The 22,194-nt window shown below is 39.0% G+C and overlaps 1 protein-coding gene across 1 annotated transcript; it reads left to right on the plus strand.

The window, feature by feature from the left end:
* The first annotated feature begins 376 nt into the window (after window positions 1-376).
* On the plus strand, window positions 377-21,239 carry Dapl1 (death associated protein like 1). Its single transcript, XM_020164448.2, has 4 exons — window positions 377-534; window positions 10,626-10,713; window positions 12,979-13,039; window positions 20,956-21,239. Exons 1-4 carry the CDS (start codon window positions 477-479, stop codon window positions 21,070-21,072), a joined length of 324 nt encoding a protein of 107 aa, XP_020020037.2. The 5' UTR covers window positions 377-476; the 3' UTR covers window positions 21,073-21,239.
* The last annotated feature ends 955 nt before the right edge of the window (window positions 21,240-22,194 follow it).

Here is a 22,194-nt window from a genome sequence, read left to right on the forward strand (position 1 = left end):
GACAGCATAGTGAAACCTACCAAACACTGTTTGTAAAAAGGGAGGAGGACAAAAAAAAACACAAAAAGGGAAGGAGGGAAGGGAGAATGGAGTGGAAATAAAATGGAGAGGATGAACTTATTCTAAGTACATGGTATGCATGCATGGAATTATCACGATGAAATCCCTTTGTATTATTAACACATGCTAATTCAAAAATAAAGTAAAATTAAAAAAAAAAAAAAAGAACTTCCTGTCTCCTGTAAACATCTATCTACCTTGCCTTCCCAGAAGAGAAGAAGAAGAAAGTTGTCTTTGAAGAGAAAGCTTACCCAGGAGATGCAGGTTCCCAAAGAGCTGGGTGACAAATCCTGTTGCTGCTCAACAATGCCCTCAAAGGGCCCCGTCCCCCGCTGGTATAAAGTCAGGGTGCTGGGGCAGCTGCAGCTGGCACTCAACCTCCAGAGCACTGGCAAGGCACTGGCAAACACACACATATGGCAAATGAAGTGCAAGTCCTGCTGGCCTCACTGAAAGGGGGGCATCCTCCTGCAGGTAGGTTCCCACATGCCCTCCATTCCCAGAGGGCTGCACCTGTTGCCCTCCCACCAATGCTCACAGAAGCCACTCAACAAGAGCAGAGGTTTTCCCATCACTATTTCTTTAACTTCTGCAGCCTGAGTTCCCCTGTGTTTTTCATCCTCCCTAGCTTGTGCATAAAACCACCTGGGGATTTGTCAGGCCCCTTAAGTGGCAAACTTTATATGGGTACATAAGGGATTCGGTGCCTGTGGAAAGGGACAGGTAGGGAGGCTGCAACCTTCCCTCCCTGCCTGTAGGTTAGCTGTGACAAAGCCATATCCAGATGATTTGCTACTATGGGAAATCTCCTCTAGAAGTTCCAGCTCTCAGACTCAGTCTCCCCTAGATGCCTGGACCTCATCTGACTTTGTATGCAGGCAAAATAGCTTCCGCACAGAAGATAGCATGCCATCTCTCCCTCCTCAGGCTTTCAGGGGCGTAGTTTGTCCACAGACAAGGAACACACAAGGACGGACTGGAGAGGATGCTGACTTGGAAAAGTAGCTAAGCAGGGGTTTTGCAAAGCATTCATAGTTGTCTTTTTTTTTTTTTAACTTAAGCTATTTATATCATCTCTGGAATATGGGAACTAGTCCTATTGTCATTAACCGTATAGGTTGCTTGGGATGTACAGGCCTATTTTTAGTCAGTTTCATGTTCTTTCAGCTGCTTTCCTGCTCTTTTCCTTAAGAAGGATCTCAGAAGCTTGGCTCCTTTGTGTACTCTACTTACAAAATTTAATTATTGATATAATTCTTTGGCATCTCTAAACCCAGATTATTTCAGTCATTTTTGCTGCAGTGATGGCAGATGGTGGCAGGTGGAAACTTTGTAAAGGGTCAAAATCTACCACAGTTTCAGTGAGTTCTGGTGGCTGTGCAGCTGAATGGAGCCTGGATTTTACTGGAATTCCAGTTCTAGGCACAATGACCTGATTGCAATCTACTAGCATTTTATATTTGTAATTGAATTTAGCAATATTTAACAATATCTATATTTAAATGTAATGATGATGGGATTATTGGTCAGGAAGTATATATAGAAATTATTAGAATTGTTAAAAAATTTTAAAAACACACTATTCTCTTCCTGTAACTTTTACTGCAATCCTTCATAAAACAGTTAAAATGTGATTTGCTAAACTACATTTCTGCACAGAGAACACAGAGATAAACTTAACCAAATGAAAGTTTGAATGAAACCACCAGGAACTTTCTATCCCCACCACTAATGATTGCTAATTACTCTGTGTACTTAACACACCCTGACTCCATCAAGCATGTCACAATGCCTCTGGCATGACAATTAATTATTATGAACTGTGACACTACAGATAAGAGGTTTTGGATAATTAGAATGGAGATGAAGGCAGACTTTTGCCTCCCTACTGAGAACAAGAGAACAAAGAAGCCTCATCCTTCAGCTGGTCTTGCTACATTTTTTAAGTCTGAACCAGTTTGTGATGGTACAACATTTTATTTATGGAACCAAAATAATTAGGTGCCAAAATCCTATTAAATCTTCACCTGATTTTTACAAGCAAAAAATACAGAACTATGAAAGTAGAAGTCAGTCTGTTATGATGAGAAAGGTATTTTGGAATCCAAATGGAGTTAGAACTTTTCTTTCATTCTATTACCTCTGAGCCTCAGTTTTCTCATCTCTGAAAAGAGGCCAGTAAATAAAATCAATCTGGTAAGGTCGTGATGATTAAGAGAGATCGCTTATGTAAAGTACCTGTCCCTTGCAGGGTGACCCCTTTAAAAGGTTGACTTAGTAAAACACATTGCAGTCAGCAGAAACAGTGCTCCCCAATTTCACATCTCCTGTTGGAGCTACATTAGGCATTGCCGCAACGGTCAGGACAGGAAGAAATTGCAGTGGAAAGGACACTCATGCCTGTGCCATCTAGTTAAAAATGAAACTACTCGGAAGTCAGCCAGCTGTAACTCTACCGCCTGCATCTGGAGTGCTGAGCAGTTTTCCTTTCATGTGTATTAATGTAATATATTGCACCTCTGATAGCCCTGCTTATGTATTTATGCTGTGAAGCAAGCCTACATTAAACATGAGGTGGCCTGGGCTCTAGGAAGCCTAGCTCTGAATTTCCTGCTTTTTTTGATTTACCTCACTCTTAGTTTTCTAAGAGCCCTATTACATGAACAGCAGTACCAAAAATGTGTGAGTAAAAGGAGGTTCAGAGAAGCTAAATACATGATGAATAGGAAGACTGGCAGTGGTTCATCAGTTTTTCTATATTCCCTGTGCTTTTTAAACTGATTTAAGCCAAATGAATCCTAGACATCAGGAGGTCACCACTGAAACCCTAGAGAAGTTTTCTGGCTCGTTAGAAAAAGAGGAAAGTTTGAGGGATGGAGCTATAATCAAGTGGAAAACTAATGCAGAATCTGGGGAATGACCATGTGTGCATAAGGACCTGGGTCATTTAAAAACAAACCAAAGGCTTAACTTTTCTCAACTCTATCTTCTCATCTTAGAGGCTGGAGGAGGAGGGATCTGTGAGGTCAGTAGACAATGGTTTTGAGACCCACTGCCCAAACATCACAGGGGTAGAGACTTGAAGACTGCAAAAAACAGTTACCATTCGCTCAAAGCTGACTGTGCACCTGGCATAGCACAGAAACTTCTAGACGTGGCAGCAGCCCTGCAGATGAATGATGTTTCACAGAAGAGCAAACTGAAAGGTAGCGAGGTTGAGGGTCCAAAGCCACACAGCTTCAGAGTAGTGGAACTGGGATTGGAAAATAACATTGGCTTCACGCTTTCTAGGCAGGTGCTCTACCACTTGAGCCACTCTGCCAGCCCACAATCTTCTCTTAATGAGGGTTTTTGGGTCCTGATTGAGTGATACCCAAAAAATTTGCTGAAGAATCAGCTGTCAATGCAAAGTAAGCATTTTGCAAATATCAACCTTTAAAAAAAAAATCTTCAAATAGAAGTTCTCAGTCGCAGATAGAGTTTGCACACACCTTTGTGTCTGTCTGCTGTTTTGCATATATTTGCCACAGATTGATGCAGGAAAAAGCCTATTTTTTCTTGCAGGCTTATTTTTATCTTGGCTACTCTGTACTAAAAACTGTACACAATGTCTAGAAAATCTTAATAGGAAAATTACTATATAGAATTTGAAACTACAAGTTCTATCCTTAGAAAGTCACAGACCACAAAATCTACCATGAGAAAGTAACTCTTTTACAGAGATAGGAAGCAAAGTTTCAGTTTCTGCACATAAATTTAGGTTTCCTTTGATTTTTTGCTGGATTGGTTTTTGGGGGTTTGTTTTTGTTTATGGTTTCAGTGCTGGGCACTGAATCTAGGGTCTTGTGTATGCTAGGCAACCGCTCTACCACTGAGCTACATACCTAGCCCAAATTTAAGTTTTCTAGTGAAACTATGTAAATGAGCATCTCTCTCATTTTTACATTTTCTGTGTCTAGCTCATTTCACCTATTAAAAAGTTCTAAGATTTTATTAGAAGTATTTGTATTCACATTTATACCTATGGCACCTTAAAATATTAAACCAGTTCACATTTTACTTTGTTCAAGTCCTATTGGCCTTTCTACAAAGTATCAAAAAAACATTGTGTAGTACCAAACATGGAGTTAAGGAAATGATTACAAATTTAAATGCATTTATCTGGATACAGTGAGATCTTGGAAAGTTCTTTGAGTCAGACTTACTGGGTATAAGCAAAATGAGCCAGAATGTGAGTGTGTTGGGTTATAAACAATGGTTCATCTAGATTTTGGGAGACCAGTGTGACAGGTATTCTCAGCAGAGCTTTGAAGATGACCTCCCACAAACTGGTTCCATCTGGTTAGGTCACCCCAAAGCAGTGAGAACTTCAATCCATATCTCAGTGCACCCTTCCTCAGTGTGGGGATATCATCTCCTGCTTCTCTCTCTCCACTCTTACAAGGGTGGCAAATGAGATCACCTCCCAAAGCAAGGTTGGTTCAGGAAATGTATTCAGAAAATCCAAGGAGAGGTTTCCTTAGGCTTCCTAAATCACTGAGTTATCATCCACAGCCCGATCACAGAATGGGATTCAGAGACTGCTGGATGGAAGGAGGAATCTTCTGGGGAGAATTTTTAATTCCTACACCAAACTGTCTCTGTTTAATTGTTCAAAACAATGAAGAACTGTTTTGTTTGTGGAGGTTTTTATGTCTTCTGGCCTTTATTTTTCTGTTGAGCCCTTTGTACTTTCCAAAGGGAGGGAAGTGATGGATTTTCTTTTGAAGGTAGATGAAAAGAATCAGAATCATAAAAAGGACATTATAATAAAGATTATGTAGCTCAACTTCTACCAAATTCCCCAGATTTCTCCTTCAGTGCTCATGATAACTGGACTTCTTTCCCTCACTTTAGTACTTTGAGGGGCAAGGAACTCATTATTAAACTGGGCAATGTATTTCACATTGACTAACACAACTGTTATATATAGCAGGCCCTGTGTTTCTAGAATTTCCATTATTAGGTCTTTGCTCTCTCCTCTGAAATAATGTAAAATGAATCCATATAATAATAACTACCAATTATTAATTGCCTAACATGCACCAGGTGCATATGTCACTCTAATTTTTTAAAACAATCTTGGACAGCCAGTAATATTCCCTTTGTAAGGATGTGGAAACTGAGTCTGAGAGGAAATCAAGTATCTTACCCAAGGTCTCTGCATTGGTCTGTTTTTCACAATTATGATGAAAAGGCTTACTTTATAAATAAAAGAGGTTTACTTATACATAAAGAGGTTTTTTTTAGCTCACAGTTCTAGTCTAGTTCACAGTTCAAAGGCATGGCACCACCATCAGCTTAGCTATGGTGAGAACCTCATGGCAGAAGGCAGGAGCACAAATGAAAGGGAGAGATCACATCACCAAACAGGAAGCAAGAGAAAGACTGGGGTCCCACGATCCCATCAAAGGTCACACTCCCAAGTGACCTAAGGATCTCGCACTAGGTCCCACCTCCGAATATTGGTACACTGAGGACCAATTTCCCCACACAGGAAGCCTTGGCTGACAAACTCAAACTGTATGCAAACCATAGCAGTCACATGGCTTGGGAGGAGTAATGCTGTCTGACACTGCATAATTTTTCCTCTCGAGGAAAAACTTCTCCCCCAACGTGATAGCCCTTTGGAACTTTGGAGATGGTATCCTAACTTCCCTTGGATCTTTGGTTCTTTGGGAGTGATCTCACCAGATTCTCTAGATACTCAGGTGACATGGCTTCCTTCATTCTGCTCACTCTCCTCTGGAGACCCTTACATTATCAATGTCCTTCCAAATGAAGGAGTTCCAAAACACTCACTTTTAACAATCGTGCTTCTATAGTTGATCATAATAATCCATCCAGGCAAAAGAAAATGTGCAGAAACTATAGCATCTGGAGAAAGGAAAGGAACGGTAATAAGGAAGTAATTATAGAACACCATGTTTGAAAAGCACCGTCATAGGAGAATAGAAAATACTGTTGGGAGGTGTGCAGGAGCCCAAGCCAGAGACCTCTTATTTGATTCTTCTTGGCAGAATAAACAGTGAAGAGACACCACCCCTAAGACAGAGGCCCACACTCTTCAAACCTTCCTGAAAAAGCCCATCCATGTGTATCTCACCTTATTGTTGGGCTGTTCAGATGTTTCCACATAATTTCATTTCTGTTGCTAATGACTGTGTGCATATATATATATATATATAACTTAAAGCAGATTAAGTTTTTCCTAAAATGAATCTAACAATTCTACTAAGAAACTTATATAATCAATTAAAAATATGGTAATGTAAGTGATTAAACAGAGTTTATTGAAAAATGCAAGAATGGCTCAATAGTAAGGCATCCATTAATACAATGAACCACAGTAAAGAAAAATTCATATGATCACATCCTTGAACAATGAAAGGCATTTGATAAAATTCAACATCTGTTCATAATTTTTTTTTTTTTTTTGCAGTACTGGGGCTTGAACTCAAGGCCTTCGCTTGGAGCCACTCTGCCAGCCCTTTTTTATGATGTGTATTTTCAACATAGGGTCTCGAGAACAATTTGCCCAGGCTGGCTTCAAATCGTGATCCTCCTGATCGCTGCCTCCTGAGTAGCTAGGATTACAGGCATGAGCCACTAGCGCCCAGCTCTGTTCATAATTTTTTGAAACAGGGTAGCTATGTAGCCGAGGCTGGCCTTGTACTTGAGATCTTCCTGACTCAGCCTCCCAAGTGGCGGGATTACAATCCTGTCCACCACACTGGGCTTATTCATAATTTTTAAGCTGAATAAAATAATAATAGAAGGAAATTTTTGTGCACATGATGAAAAATATATATGATAATATGTATATATATCATACATATACATGTATACATGAAGAGAGAGAAATCGCCAAAGTATACATTATGTTTAATGGGGAAACACTGAAAGTAATCTCTTCAAATTTAGAAAGGCGAAGATGTCTACCATCACCATCATTTAATATTATCCTAAAGGAAGAAATTTTGTTCTTTGCAGATTTTATCATTTTTTTACCTGGAAAACCTAAAAGACTCTCAAAAAAAAATTAAATAAACAGAATGAATCATGAGAGAATTCAGTTAAGTCCTGAGTATAAAATCAATAACATTAAAATAACAAAAATAATACCAATAATTTGTTAGAATAATGAAAGAATAAGCCCATTTATAACACAGTACCAACCAAGACAAGCTACTTAGAGAATAATCATAATAATAAATGTGCAAAATATATGTATATGTATACACACATGCACATATATATATACATATATATATAGTGAACAGTTAGTGGGGAATCCCAGAAGATGTGAACAATGGAAAAGCATCATAATGATATGAATTTTTCTTTTTATACAAACTCTATATAGTTAGCCCTTCATGGTACAGCATGCCTGTAATTCTAACATTCAAGAGGCCAAGGGAGGAAGACTGAGTTTGAAGCCAAACTGAGCTATTGTGAAACCCTGTCTAAAAAATAAAAATCTATAAATTTAAAGTAAGACTATTAAAAATATATCAACAAGATTGTTATAGGGAATTGACAAACTATTTTTAAAGTTCTTATGGAAAAATAAACAAGGGTTGAGGACCTAGCTCAGTGGTAGAATACTTGCCTAGACTACACAAAGCCCTGAGTTCCATCCTCAGTGCTTCAAGAAGACAAAGAAAAAAATTTCTCTTCTGAAAAATAATAAGTATAAATAGTAAAATTTGAAAAAAAAATGTAACAAGGGAGAACTGTCAGATATTAAAGTATGTTATAACACTATAGTTATAGTTAAAATAGTTACAATGGCATATGAACAGACAGATTAATGGAACAGAATGGAAGTCCAAGAGTAGTCACAAATACATATGTATATGTTTACACAGACATGTATACACACACATATACAGAACTGTATATCAGAACTTAGTGCAAATAAGTGTAGTTCAAATTAATAGAGAAAAGTTGAACTTTTCAGTAGTATTTGAATTATCTAAAAAAACTTACATTCTCCATGACATATGCAAAATGTATTTTAGAAGGTTCAAAGAAGGAAATTAATGTGAGTCAGCTCCCTGTATAGCTATCCTTATCTCAACCAGCAAAAGCACTTGTTCCTTCCTATTATTGCTTATACTCTCTCTACAACAAAATTAGAAATAAGGGCAAAATAGTTTCTGCTGGATATTGAGGGGGTGGGGGGGAGAGGGAGGGGGCGGAGTGGGTGGTAAGGGAGGGGGTGGGGGCAGGGGGGAGAAATGACCCAAGCCTTGTATGCACATATGAATAATAAAACAATAATAAAAAAAAAGAAAGGCCAAAAAAAAAAAAAAAAGAAGGGTCAAAGATATAAATATGTGATCAAAGACTGATTTTACAAAATGAAACCATAAATGTTGTAGTAGGAAACATGGAATAATATTTATAAAACATCAGTTTTCCTTAGTGATACAAACCCACAAGAGACTGACAACTTCTCATAAGAACAACAAATTTCTGCAATGCATAAACACTATCAATAAAGTCAAAAGGCAGTAACTGACATGATAAAATATTTTATATTTGGAATGCATCTCACAGACAAATAGCTCCTATAAATCAATAAGAAAAAATAGGGAAAACTAGCAATTCAGTAAGAAAAAATGGATAATAAAGACTGAACAATTCATAGAAAAAAAATACAAATGACTTCTGAAAAAAGCTCATCCTTTAGTAACAAATAAGAAATGCAAATTAAAAGAATGAGACATCTGGCTTTTTTAACTTATCGGTTGGTTGACAAAACCAAATGTTTCCTAGCTCATATTGTCACTAGGTGTCAAAAGGAACAAGCGCTGTCATCACAACTGATGATATTGTAAACTGGTACAACCGCTGCAAGGGGCGATCTGGCAAAATTTAACAAAATTCCAAGAACACATACACACAGTGGTGGTGTGGCTCAAGTGGTAGAGTGCCTGACTAGCAAGTGTGAGGTACTGAGTTCAAACCCCAGTACTGCCAAAAATAGACATACTTTTCAAAGCTAACAAGATCACTTTTAGAAACTTATCCTACAGATATAGATAGAGATCTGATACAAAATTATGTACATAAAAGGATATTCATTGCAAGATTGTGATAGCAATGAGTTAGAAACATGAAACACACTGGTTAAGTAAACAAAGAAAGTTCATGCAATGAAATTCTAACACAGATCTTAAAAAGACACAGATACAGATATATAAATATAGAACTTCCTCCAAAATATATAAGTGCAAAAACTAAACAAGATGCAGAACAATGGTAGCTTATGCTACCATTTTAAAAAAATAATGCATAGAATATCTGTGGATGAAGACATAGGAATCTTTTAAGATTACCAGTATCTGGGGAGATGATCTGGGAGGTTAAAAAATAATGGCAAGGGCTGGTGGAGTGGCTCAAGTGGTCAGAGCACCTGCCTACCAGAATGGAGGCCCTGGGTTCAAACCCCAGCACCAAAAAAAAAAAAAAAAGAAAGGAAAGAATAGCAAGAAGGGAGCCTGCAGAACTTTTCATGCTTGTGTGCCTTCTCCATGTGTTACATAACCAAAAAATATTAAGTAATAATTTTTAAAGAACCATGATAAAGTCAATTCACAAAGGTACATTGAGAAACAGAATAGATTTTCTCTATTTTTCACTTTGTTGAAACTAGTTTCAGAAAATTGCCCATTTGGTATTTCCATAAAAAGAATTAACAGGTTCAAACAAATCACTGTCCATTTAGTCATTTCTCATTTGAGCTTGTCAGATTTTAAATGTGCAAATTTCCTGGGAACAGAAAAAGTTATTTGCTTTAACTTGCAATCTGAAATGGGTTGTTCTTTTTCAAAAGCTGATTTCATCTGACGTTAAATACTTGGATTGCTGTTAGGTCATCTGTAGCTTAATTAATGCTAATTGATCTCTTGAATGGCAGGATTATAAATACAGTTTAATTACTCATTAGAACCTCTGAGCTCAGCCAACATGGAGGTTGGGGGTCTGGGATAGACCGTGGGTATCTGGTGGAATTTGAAGCACCTCTGTTAAATTAAATGCCTGTTGTCACTGCATGCACTGACTTTTGGCTCATCTCTTAGAATCTAGCTTTGAAAGCTTTGATTGAAAAAAAAAAAATGCAAGCCATGCAAAAGCTTTAATCTTGCGGGGAAACAGAGGGTCATATTGTAATTGTAGATTGCTATCATAAAGAATGTAATTGATTTGATCACAAGGAAAAATGTTTTTTTCTGTGAAATGCCTATGGGAGTATGTTGTTACTCTCTTTCCCAATCTAAGTTAAAACCTGCTTTTTCAACCTCCATTCCACCTCTCTGAACATAAGCAAGTAATTCTCAGCCCTTCTTCTGACCTCACCTGTGTCCCTGGGGAAATTTTTGTTCTTTTTATTGTGTTATTTCAGATTTTACATAAAAGTTTAGATCCTTAAAATATAAAAGAATTTTGAAATCTGAAGTTATACCTGGAACAACAAAGCTGTTCTAACTTCCACATCAATGCTTATTTATTTATAGTAAAAGCTGGAGGAATGCGTATTGCCAAAAAACAAGAATTGGGCGTCTTGGAGAAACACACCAAAAAAGCAGGATTAGAGAAAACAAGGTAGGGATTGCTTAATTTGTTCTCCTTCATCACCTCGAGGAAATATAAATGATTCCAAAGTTATTTTAGAATAAACCAAAAACTCTAATGCTTTTCTCAGTCAGCCAAGGCTGCAGTCATGGTCAGAGTCACAATCAGTGTCAACTTGGCTACCAACTGGAGGACTCTCTCTGTGCCCCCATCATGACCTCCACCCATCCTTCTCCCCTCTGCACCAGGCCAGCCACCTCTGACTTAAAAAGCAAGATCCTAAGTACATCCAACCCTGATGCACATCCCTTTATTCTATTTTCAGATCATCCTTTAAAATACTGTCCTTTGGCCAGCCCTGTTTCTATAAAATGCTTTCTGTTGAAACTAATCTCCTAAATGAAAAATAAACACTTCTTTTGGTTATTATTTTGAAGGCATCACTCAGTTATTTAAGAAATTAATGATCATGCTATATTTGGCACAGTGGCAAGGCACACAGATATTAAAGCTGATTTCTTCCTGCTCCTTCTCTTAGGACCTTGACACACTGAGAGCCAAGCATGGCTCTGTGTATGGGCTGGAGCCTCACAAAAGGCCTAACCACTTGTAAGCCTTGGTTAAGGAAACAGAATGCATTTGGAAAAGAAATAAACATACCAAACTGGTTCCTCCAAGTAACCTAATGAGGAGTGCTTCATTGCCTATTAATTGTAAGATAGTTTCCATAGATCAGTGAGTGAGTGATTCAGAAGGAGTTGATGAAAGGATGCCCAAGGCACCTCCTTAAGTCTTCAAAAAAGAATCTAGAGAGGAACAGACTGTGCCATTTCTTTGACTCTTTCATGTAAAATTATATTTAAATCACTTTTCAAGTTTTCTTCCCAATTTCTGGGAAGGAATTTTTAAAATATGCCCCCCACACCTTAGCATGACCATGGATTTGTCCCATTAGCAGCTCATCCTTTGCTTCTTCTTGTATCAGAAAATAGCCATCCTATAATGAGGACAAAGCTATAAGTCCTCATTTGTGAGGTCACACAGTATTTACCCTCTAACCCGGCATCTAGGGCAGCTTCCTAGAATAGTAGGCAGGCGCTCTACCACTTAGCCACTCCACCAGCCCTTAGAATGTTAAATGCATGCTGTAACTGGTACCAGATGGTTGAATTGCAGGCTGGTTCCTTTAGGGAGCCTGTTCTCTTGCTAAAGTCTGGCTCAAGCATAAGACTTGTTTATTGTCACACCAGTTAACATGCCTCTGCAGGTAGCCAATGGACAAGCCAATCATTTCTCTGCATCCCCCCAGAAAAAATGGGGACTCACTGTTAATTCTAACATCAGCTGAACAATGCAGGCAGAGGAGTTGGCTAGAGAGTAGTAAAGTAGTGATTGAAACCTCTTTAAAAAGCTCAATTGTTTTTTAGTAGTCATTAAAAGATAGGAGTTGGACTACTACAGAATTTATGCAGCAAGAGAGGGCTCTCTCTGCTGCCCTAATTGTCTCAGACAGACTCAGGTTATAGGAAACTTGAAACTTTTATTTTAAAGAAAAATAACCAAAAATGACAAATATGAAATGGCCAAGGCCACTCCCAGAGCTTTGGAGGGAGCCCATATACTGATAGCCCTGAGGTATAAGTTGCATTTTGCTATTCCCACCTCTTACTCGAGAGTGTTTCAGGGATCAGAGTACTCCATTTTCATGGAAAACGCTTCTTAAAGAACAGCTTTTTAGAAGTGTATCAGAGGGAATACATTTCTAAGTATCATTGATCTATGTCCATTCTCTAATAATTTCTACTAACAAACACAAACCATCCAGAAAGACAATATGCCAAGCACAGAGTCAGGCCTGACTGACACCTTCCTACAAAATAGCTGAGAGAAAGAAACCAGACAGAAAAGAGTACATGTGGTCAATGGCTCATTTTATGAGGTCCAATACCAGTCAGAACTAATCTATGGAGCTCTAAGTCAGGATAGTGAGTAGCCTTAGAGGCAGCTGGTTTGATGAATGTTTTCTTTTGTGAATATTCACTGATCTATATGCTTACAATGTGTGCCTTTTTCTGTATGTGTATTATGCTTCAATGAAAAGTTTTAAAAATAATTACAATTGTAACTTGGCCTTCAAGGTTTGTTATAGCACCCACATACACATTTGCCTTCTAGGTGTTGCCAAGCAGAGTGAAAACTTGAAGGTCAAGGAGATAGCCCTCTCTTAAAAATCATTTAGCCTCTGCAGTTGGAACAGTTTTGAGTTTTAACTAAAGTTTCTTTTCATCTCCACAGTGCCGTTGCAACTGTTGCCAAAATACAGATGCTGGATGCCCTGAATGACACATTGGACAAGGTGAGCGTGAGCCAGGCATGAGGTGGAATTGTACAACACTCCAGCTCGGTATTCACACAAGGGATGAGGCTGATCACACAAACAAACAGTGACCACTGAGATTTTTCCCAACCCAGAGGTTTGATGTCCTGGCAGAAAAAAAAAAAAAATCTGCTCTTGGTTAGAGAAACATAAAGGGTTAGGGTGAGAAAAGTTGTTTCCCCTACATCCCTAAAGTATCCATTTCAATAAATCATTTCAAAACTAAGATAGGAAGTAAAGTGAGAATCATGATGCTGAATTTGCAGAACTTTTATGCTGCCCTCCCATATCCTTCTTGGAAACACAGGCATGTTTTTGTACAAGGCAGCCTGAATTTGAGGATTCAGCAGTTTTTTACCTTTCTCTCCACCTCAGCATTCCCATAAGGAAATATTTGATTTGATGTGAGGGTAGTTGGGGGAGTGTTGTGTGGTTTAGGGCCAGAGGAAGGCAAGGTACCAGCTTGGTTTATCCAGTAGTCTGTTTATAAAGATAGCCGAACATTGCTATTTTTGCTTTTACATCTCGAATTTCTTCTAGGTAGCTTAAGAAACTCAAAAAGTCTTACCAGGTAGACAATAGTTTGACTTTTTGGGGGGAGGAGGGTTGATAGTGTTTTTTCCTAAATTTTGTAGGCAAGTTTAGCAAAAGCCTTTTTCTGTTTCTAGGAGGCAGGAACATTATAATCAAGGTAATAAAGGATTACTCTTTCTGCTACCCCCGCATTTATTGAAGGGACAGCACAGGGTATCCTCCTCCATAGAAGGAAAACTTGCTTTTGTAGTAGAGTCTTAAATAGCCCCCCACCCATTTTGGAGATTTGACCATTTGGTTTGAAATAAACACAGTAGGCTGATTCACAGGAGAAAAGGCATACAGATTTATTGCATGCACAAGGAAGAAAAGTGAGCACCGACTAACACAATGAGGCTTAGAAGCTTATCTACGTGCTTCACAGGGGAAAGGGAGGTGGCAAATGTGAGCAATTTAGAGTGGGAATAAGTAATTTCAAGGGAAGATGAATGCATCTGAAGAACAGGTTGTGATAAAGTCAGCCTGGGCTTTGGGCATGGTGTCCACTCTGGTCTTTCTTCCTGTGATGTGTATCAGTTCCCTGGTGGGTGAGAAATCTGAGGAAGGGATTTGTCTGGAGAACCTGACCTTTAGGTAGATAGCAGAACTTCAGAGAAAGCCCTTCCCTGCATTTGCTGCATTCTAGGCTCTTTCCATTTGAGTAATCAGCTTACAAAAGTCCCTTACTTGAGGTATTGTTTTGCCAAAATCATAGGTCTGAGACCAGTGAAAAGGTTACAGTCTTGGAAAAAGGTTATAGCAGAAACTGTACAGCTGGCCTCTGGAGTCCCCATTTGACATTGTTCACCGTAGTATCCATATGACCTCGAGCAGGCTACCTATCCTATGCCTCAGTTACCTCTGAGGAAAAATGTAACTTTCAGGATTGTTGCAGACATGAAACTTTTAGGCACAGAGTAGTCTCTTTGCACTCTGTTAGGGTTAGAATTTTTGGTTTTATGGCAGTGGAATGAAAAAGTACATTTGAAGTCCGTGATGTTACAGGGTAAACTGCACAGGACAAGCTTTTGAGGATGAACCATAGTGACAGTCTTCTAACACGGGGGGTTGGTTCTCCTATTCACATAAACTTGGGGGGGTCACCAGGGATGCTTTTACCTTCCCGGTTTCATGAGCAGGGTCTAATGGATGATTCCCCTGCAGGATAACACAGCTACCTGCTTCTGCATCTCCTGCTCTTGCTCCCATCCACTAAACTCCTTGCCCTCGGGGCAAAAGGCCACCCCCAGTTGTAAGTGCAACTAGGTAGAATAGACACATCCCCTAGAATATATATTAACTCAAAATAAAGTCTATAAAAGGAGTTGCCAAAAAAAGCTGATCATACTGTATAACAGGTATGACGCTACATTCTATAGTGTATTTTCATAGACATACACGCTTATGGCCAGGACATAACATTTTCCATTAAAATATAACTTCTTTATTTCAAAGATAAAAGGAATAATCTCCCTCCTAGATAATAATAATAAATGAGTTGTGTCGGAAACCATAAAAGAACATTGAGATGGTGTGCTATTATAAATATTTTTAACAGAAACCATATCTACTTAAAAAAAAAAAAACCTTTCCCACTCAGCCCAGTGTTTAGCATAGCGGGACCATAGCTAAGACTGTGCAGACCAACTGTCAGGACAGCAGGTTCTCGCGTCAGCCAGACACTGCTCCATCCCTATGCTGGCTCTGACACTAGCAGTGTATCTGTGGAAGTTTTCTTTCCTTTTCTGTGCTTCTCTTTCCACACCTGTATGTGGGAATCTGATCAATAGCATTTCTTCACAAGAATATCGTGAGAATTAAATAAAGTTCTATAATACATGCAAAGTTCCTAGCACAGCTAGCCCTCAGGCAGTGTGAGCTTCTATTCCCAAGCATGCATCCAGTCTCCTGTCACTTGGAATCCTAGGCAAAGGATAAGGAGCCAGTGATAAAAATAAGCTCCAAGTTTACCATAAGTGACTATCTCAAATATGGAAGTTGATGTACTAAGAAAATAAAGAAAAATCTCCCCTGAATCCATAATTCAACCTGACACATAGTGGGATTCGTAATAAAGGTAGCCTGGGGTTGAGATCCATGACCAGTAGATCTGCCAGGATGAGTGGTTGTCCTGAGGACCTGAGATGGGGATGGGGGTTGACCACAAAGGACAGGAGGGAATTTTGGGGGCAGATAAAATAGTTCTGTGTATGGTGGTCACAGACTCTATTATACTCATCAAAACTCATTAAGTACTATATTAAAACTTATACCTTGATTTTTGAAAATGAAACAAAATGCTATATAAAGTGGACAGACTGATAAAAATAAAGGCATATAAAAGATATAGGAATATAGATATCTTTTGATAGATTTCACCTGTATTCACACACACACACACACACACACACACACTATATATATATATAGACATATATATATATAGATATAGATATAGATATGGATAGTCACAGAGACCCAATGGTAATATGATCGGTCAGAAGAAACATAGTAGCAGAATTGATGCTATACAGAGCAGAGGTCATGTCCTCTGCATTTGTTGACATTCATTCCTGTCTGCAGCCGCAGTTGTGTTTAGTCCCCAGAACCCATGTTAGTTCCGATACCGATTTTAAGATTGTAAAGTTTAAGGCATCCCCTAATCCACAGAGTCTCATGAACCATTCAGGTATGTCAGCACATTTCTATCTGTATGCTATTCATCTGTGAATCCCTACTTTAAAACCAACATAGGGTTTAAAATTTGGGAGACTGAAAACATTCCCCAAGGGGGTCCCAAAGGGGTAGGATTACATAAATCTTATGTAGGGAGCAGCCTCACCTTTCCCCTCGCACTATTTCCCTTCCACCCTTCCACATAGACTTCTTTCTGTCACACCATCCCACTTCTCCTTCCTTCCCACCTCTCCAGCCCTAAGTAGAGAATTCACGTTGTCCAGTGGCTGACCTTAAAGCTCCCTGAGCTAAAACTCTATGAGACATGGTCTTAGACCAAGTTCAACCTACTACTCAAAAGTTATTTGACCTTTTAGATGTCACATAGCTTTGGGATTCGTGGTTGCTCAATTACTTAAAAAAAATTTAGGACAGAGAGAGAAAGAGAGAATGATACTCTGCCAAATACATTAGTTCTCTGGATCGTCATGGAAATTAAACCTGGCATTAGTTGTGATACTTCTGAGCACAAAAAAGTATCCAGCTAAATGTTAATAATGGAGTTGGGTTATGGAGAAATGGACTGTGGAAGCCTGGCTGAAGTTTGGGCCACTTTTTTCAAGTTGCCAGCCAAAGTCAGTGAGCCACCTGTGAAATGGGATCCTAGGGGAGAGAAAACTGTCAAAGGAATCTGCAAATTTAAAAAGACTCCTCTAGTTCGGGAGATTAACATTCCTGTAGGAGTATCCTTGAATTTCATTGATGTGAACTGAATGTTTTGTTTCAAGCACTTTGCTTAACAGGGTGTGGAAATTTAAGTGCCAACATTGGAGTTGGAAGTTAACACCCTGGAAAGATGAATGGAAGAGCTGTCTGTGCATGCCACCCAACTTAGTCTCTAAAACAAAACCTGCTGCTGTTTTTCTTCTGTCTAGAATTACTTTCACAGCTCCAATCATAAAGACCTTTGTCACACTTCTTTTTCTCTGAAACTAAAAAATACAGGTTCGGAGGTCACAGCTATCCATGATGAAGGTAAATTCTCAACCTGGGAGTTTCTCTTGATCTGTTTTTCAAGTTCAACATACCACCCCTCTGAGGAAGCCCCAGCAAGAATATACCCACACACACATACACTGGCCTTGAATTCTTCCTCTAATGGGGTTCTGTTAGATTCTCTTATCCTAGTGAATCAGACAAGAAACATCTTTCTTTCTACACACATTCTCATTGTACAAGTCTAATGATGAAAATTCAAGAGCTTCCTCAAATGTAAGATGTCATACTAAAATATAGGTTGTACTCTGGAAAGCTGTTTCTATTCATTGAATATAAAATCTCCCTATCTCCACTGATATAACATCTTATAGCAAAAAAAAATAGGAACAGTTAGGGGTTGACCATTTTATTTATAGTTTCATCATTTTGGATGGAAGATTTGTATAGACTCTCCACCCCAACCTCAAGTCCTCTACATCAGAATTTCCTGATTGATGGAGATGGGAATAGGAGAGAGAGAACTTGACTTTTCTGTCTTCATATTTTCAAGAGTTGCCCCCAAACCTGTATACTTGTAACTTAACAATTATGGGCAGTTTCTCTGAGGCATTATTTATTATCATTATACCAGAATTATTTACACTACCTTCTCAATACTAGTGATTCTTTTTCCCTCCAAACTTTTCCAGAACAATTCACAAATAGATGGCCAACAGGTGCCAGGAGCTAACTCAGACTTCCAATTATCCTAATCTGCCTGTCCCCCTCCTGAAAAGCAGTAGAGCCGTGCTTTTAGGACTTGTGTAAATGCCCTTGTTAAAATAGAATCCCTACCAATGGTTGCATCACAGATGGGCATGTAAAATGGTACACCTGCAGTAGAAAACAATATGGCCATTCTTCAACAAATTAAACATAGAATTGCCACATGATCCCACAATTTTACTTCTGGATAGACACCAAGATAATTGAAAGTAAGGATCAAGCAGATATTTGCGCACCACTTTTCACTGCAGCAACATTCACAATAGCCAAAAAGTAGAAACAACCTCCAGGTGTTTCCTATCGATGGATAGCTAATGGATAAACAAAAGCTCTGGAGATAGATGGTAGTGAATGTATTTAATGCCACTGAACTGTACATACACCAAAAGTTGGTTGAAGTGGTCAATTTTATATTATATTCTACCACATTTTTAATAACCAAAAAAAAGTAGCCTATAAATTTTAGAGATCATCTATACATAACCAACTAAGAAATTAGTGCTGAATTAAGTAGTAGGTGTGTTCTAGCACGCCATTATCCCTTCCCACATGCATCCATTGTCTCTCATACCCGAAAAACCACAACCAACACATGGTTTTCAGCCTCAACTTGTCCTCTTGCTCCACCTCAGCTTGGCTAATTGCCCAGATCTCTGTTATATCACAGGTCTTCGTTTCCTTCTTACCCCCTCCTACCTCACATTTGACTGTAAGTAACTTGCCAAATTGTTCCTCCTACCTGTAATTTCTTGAATGTGATTTAAAGCTATCCTGAAATAACCCATCTGTTTTAGTTGAAACTAAAAACACCCAGTCTGGAAGCAAAGTACTGAAGTCAGTTTCGCCTTAAATTTCCTTTCAGTTCTAATGTTAAAAAAAAAAAACAAATCAAAACATTCTGCCTTTACCACACTATGAAATGCATATCATGCACACTGATAATAATTGCTCTGACAAAAAGTCCCCAGCTCTTTTTCAGACACTAAAACACTTATAACCAATACCTGAATTATGTGACAAGGATGTCGGTAGAGATCATTCTTGGACTTAATTAACATATAACTTGTACCTGCTCATTCTGTTGTAAAAGAAAAAAAATAGAAAAATGATAAGTAAGATAAAGACCAGGAGTTGTCCATGCTTCTATCCCCCAGCGGATACTGTTGTGAACACTCCAGTGCGTTGAATTTTTCAAGACCAAGAAGAAAAGACATTGGAGTCAAGTTTCACATGAAAGGGATGTGTGCCTTGGGCAGGGATATTTGAGAAGACATGTGAGGCACATATGTTTTCTCTGGCTTAGAAGTGCCCAAACCATAAACAATGTGATGCTTGGGGTCGTGAACAGTTTATCTCCCCCTTTTATTTAATTTGAGTGTCAAAGCCAGGGCATCTGTGTTCAATACAATAAGTTAACTTCCTAGTGAGCTGACCCACCGCTTTCTTGATGGCTAGGGAGGTGTCCTGAGATATATTTTAGTAGTATGGATGGGCTTGGAAGTCAAAAGCTGGAGTGGGCCCAAATGTCACTGGGTCCAAATTCTCCTCCTAGGAAAACTATGTGTGAAGCCCCAAGCCTCACTGGGCATGTCCCCCATCTTAGTGTAAATTCCACGTGATCGCTTAGTTCCATAAAAAATTCCTGCTAGTCTCAGACTAGCAGGGCACTGGTGGCTCACACCTGTAATCCTAGCGATTCATTCCTCAGTCTTCTTTCACTAGGCTATTTAGATTGAATCATATGAAATGGTCAACAACTTTTAACCTAAAACATTGCAATTTCAAATGCTTTGACCTAATAAATAACCTAACTCTTCCTAACTTCTTTCACAGGATCTTTATTGCTGATCTTTTGACACCTAGACTTTGTTCCATGTCCCCATAGCTTTCTTAGAATATAGTGATCCATATATGCATACTAATGCCAGAATAATTACTAATATTACAGAGCACCAATGTAGATACAATTAACTGTTTCCACTTTTTAAATGTCACTTCAAAACACGTGTAACCATGCATGGTGCTGTAACCATGCACTTGTGAGTCTGAGATTGGACACTTGAGAAGCCAAAGCCAGCAGGACTACATAGTGTTAGGAAAAACGCCGCTCACAAAGAAAGCTCAGGAGAGAAGTCTCACGTCCATCCAGCAAAGTTTAATGGCAGGCCCAAACTGCCAGGCTGGCCGGGGAAAAGATGGCACAGCAGCGATTCTGGGCCAGGCATGGCTTTTATAGAAGGGGAGGGTACGGAAGTTAGCGCATGCGTGGTAGTCTCTGGTGGGGGTGGGGCTGTCTTAGAGCACAGGAATTTCTGTTTAAGGGCTGGGCTGTCCTTGGAAGTTTCTCAAGTGAGGTCTGAGGATAAAATGGCCACCGATTTACAAATGGCGATATTATTGTTCTATCACATAGCAAGACTGTTTCAAAATATATATGTGTGTGTGTGTGTATAAAAATCCACATGTATATTACTATGTATTATCTTACATATGTCATATATATATTGGCTTTGTTTTGGGGTGTTTTTTGTTTGGGTTTGGTTTGGTTTTTTTTTTTTTTTTTTGGAAATATGTCTGTCCCAGGCTGGTCTTGAACTCACAATCCTCCTGCCTTAGCCTCCCAAGCATGTACCACCACACCCAGTCCTCTATGTCATACATTTTATAATTTTAAAAATTAAAGGCACATTAATGAGGGAAATACTAGTTAACACTCTGGATTCAGCGCTGGAAATAGCATTGGGAAAAAAAAAGAGCTATTATCCAAAAGTAAATTAAATTGTAAAATTTTCCTGACCAACTATTCTGCTTTCTACTACTTCAATATTTCATAAGCAAAAAGATCCTGTGTGCTGATTTTCTTCTTCCCTTCTCACCTTTAGCTCAACCATAAATTTCCAGTAACAGTGCACACGGCACATCAAAAACCCACACCTGCTTTGGAGAAGGTAGCTCCGCTGAAAAGGGTCTACATTATTCAGCAGCCTCGGAAATGTTAAGCCGGGATGTAAAACACAACCATCTGGCGACTGTCTCAAGTATCTTCAGGTTTAGCAAGAAGGACCAAGATTTGCTGTAGGCCTAGTGCACTTGGGTGTAAATAAAACAGCTTTTGTATCTTCCCTTCTGACTTCAGATAATAAAGTGTCCAAAACTGTAAATCCAATTCATTTCTGTGCCCCTTTTTGGTGTGTGTCAGAGTCCCATTGGTATTTACATATATAATTCCGTAGCATAAGTGAAGAATCCAGAACGCCAAGCTATTTCACTCCACTGCGCTGGGCCAGTGCTCTTCTCCTGAGTGCTGACCCTGAGTTAATTCACCCATACTGAGTTCTGCTGCAGGCAAAGTTTATAGAGAAGCACGTGGAGCCTTGCAAAGGCCAATATTCTGTGCCAACATAAGGAGTGACTGTTCTCAATTTGTGTTAGGATGGTCACGTTTTCACTTGAAGTGAAATGTCTTTCCCAGTTCCCACACAAATACATAGATTGTTTTAAAGGTCTGATGTTGGAAAATGAAAAAAAAATTGGTTACAAACGTATTCCCTTCTGCCAAATAAGCAAAGAGGGAAGGGTGAACTATGGTTTCAGCAGATTTTCCGAAAGTTAAATGCTGGAAAATTGCAGGGCTCATGATTCCTCCGGCATTGAACTTGGGCTGTCATGGTTGATTTTCACTGGAGGTATGATGGGAAAGAAAGTGCTGCCATAACTAAGTCTACTCTAGCTTTCCCACCTTACACACACACTTCACATACTCACATGTGAACAGCCAAAGACATCCTCAGGTAATAGAAAGGGACAACCACAGTCTTTCTCCACAGACGTTAGCTGTCACTCACTGTTCCACAATTCTGCAACCCTAATTGATCATGCTACCCAATAATCAGCTCTTCTCTTTACCCAAGGAAGAGGATCCACACTTCAGCCCATCATTTTGCAGGATGACAACCCTTAGGGCATGACCTTGTGCCAAGCCATTCACTGACTTCTGGAAATCCAAAGGCACCTAGCTCAAGTCCAGTGGTGGCAAGGATTCAAACTGTCTCTTCCACTGCAGTGTTTGACTCTGTTTCAAGATAAGAGAATTATTGAGACAATATCGAGCTTTCAGACAA

The sequence above is a fragment of the Castor canadensis genome, chromosome 4 (assembly GCF_047511655.1).
Source record: "Castor canadensis chromosome 4, mCasCan1.hap1v2, whole genome shotgun sequence".
Classification (NCBI taxonomy): Eukaryota; Metazoa; Chordata; class Mammalia; order Rodentia; family Castoridae; genus Castor; species Castor canadensis.

What these genes read in the sequence shown, in the direction of transcription:
- Dapl1 (XM_020164448.2), top strand. Translation starts at nt 477, where the DNA reads ATGGCAAATGAAGTGCAAGTCCTGCTGGCCTCACTGAAAGGGGGGCAT. An exon ending in AGGGGGGCATCCTCCTGCAG is followed by an intron (nt 535 to 10,625) that starts GTAGGTTCCCAC and finishes ATTTATTTATAG; the next exon opens with TAAAAGCTGGAGGAATGCGT. An exon ending in TGAATGACACATTGGACAAG is followed by an intron (nt 13,040 to 20,955) that starts GTGAGCGTGAGC and finishes TCTCACCTTTAG; the next exon opens with CTCAACCATAAATTTCCAGT.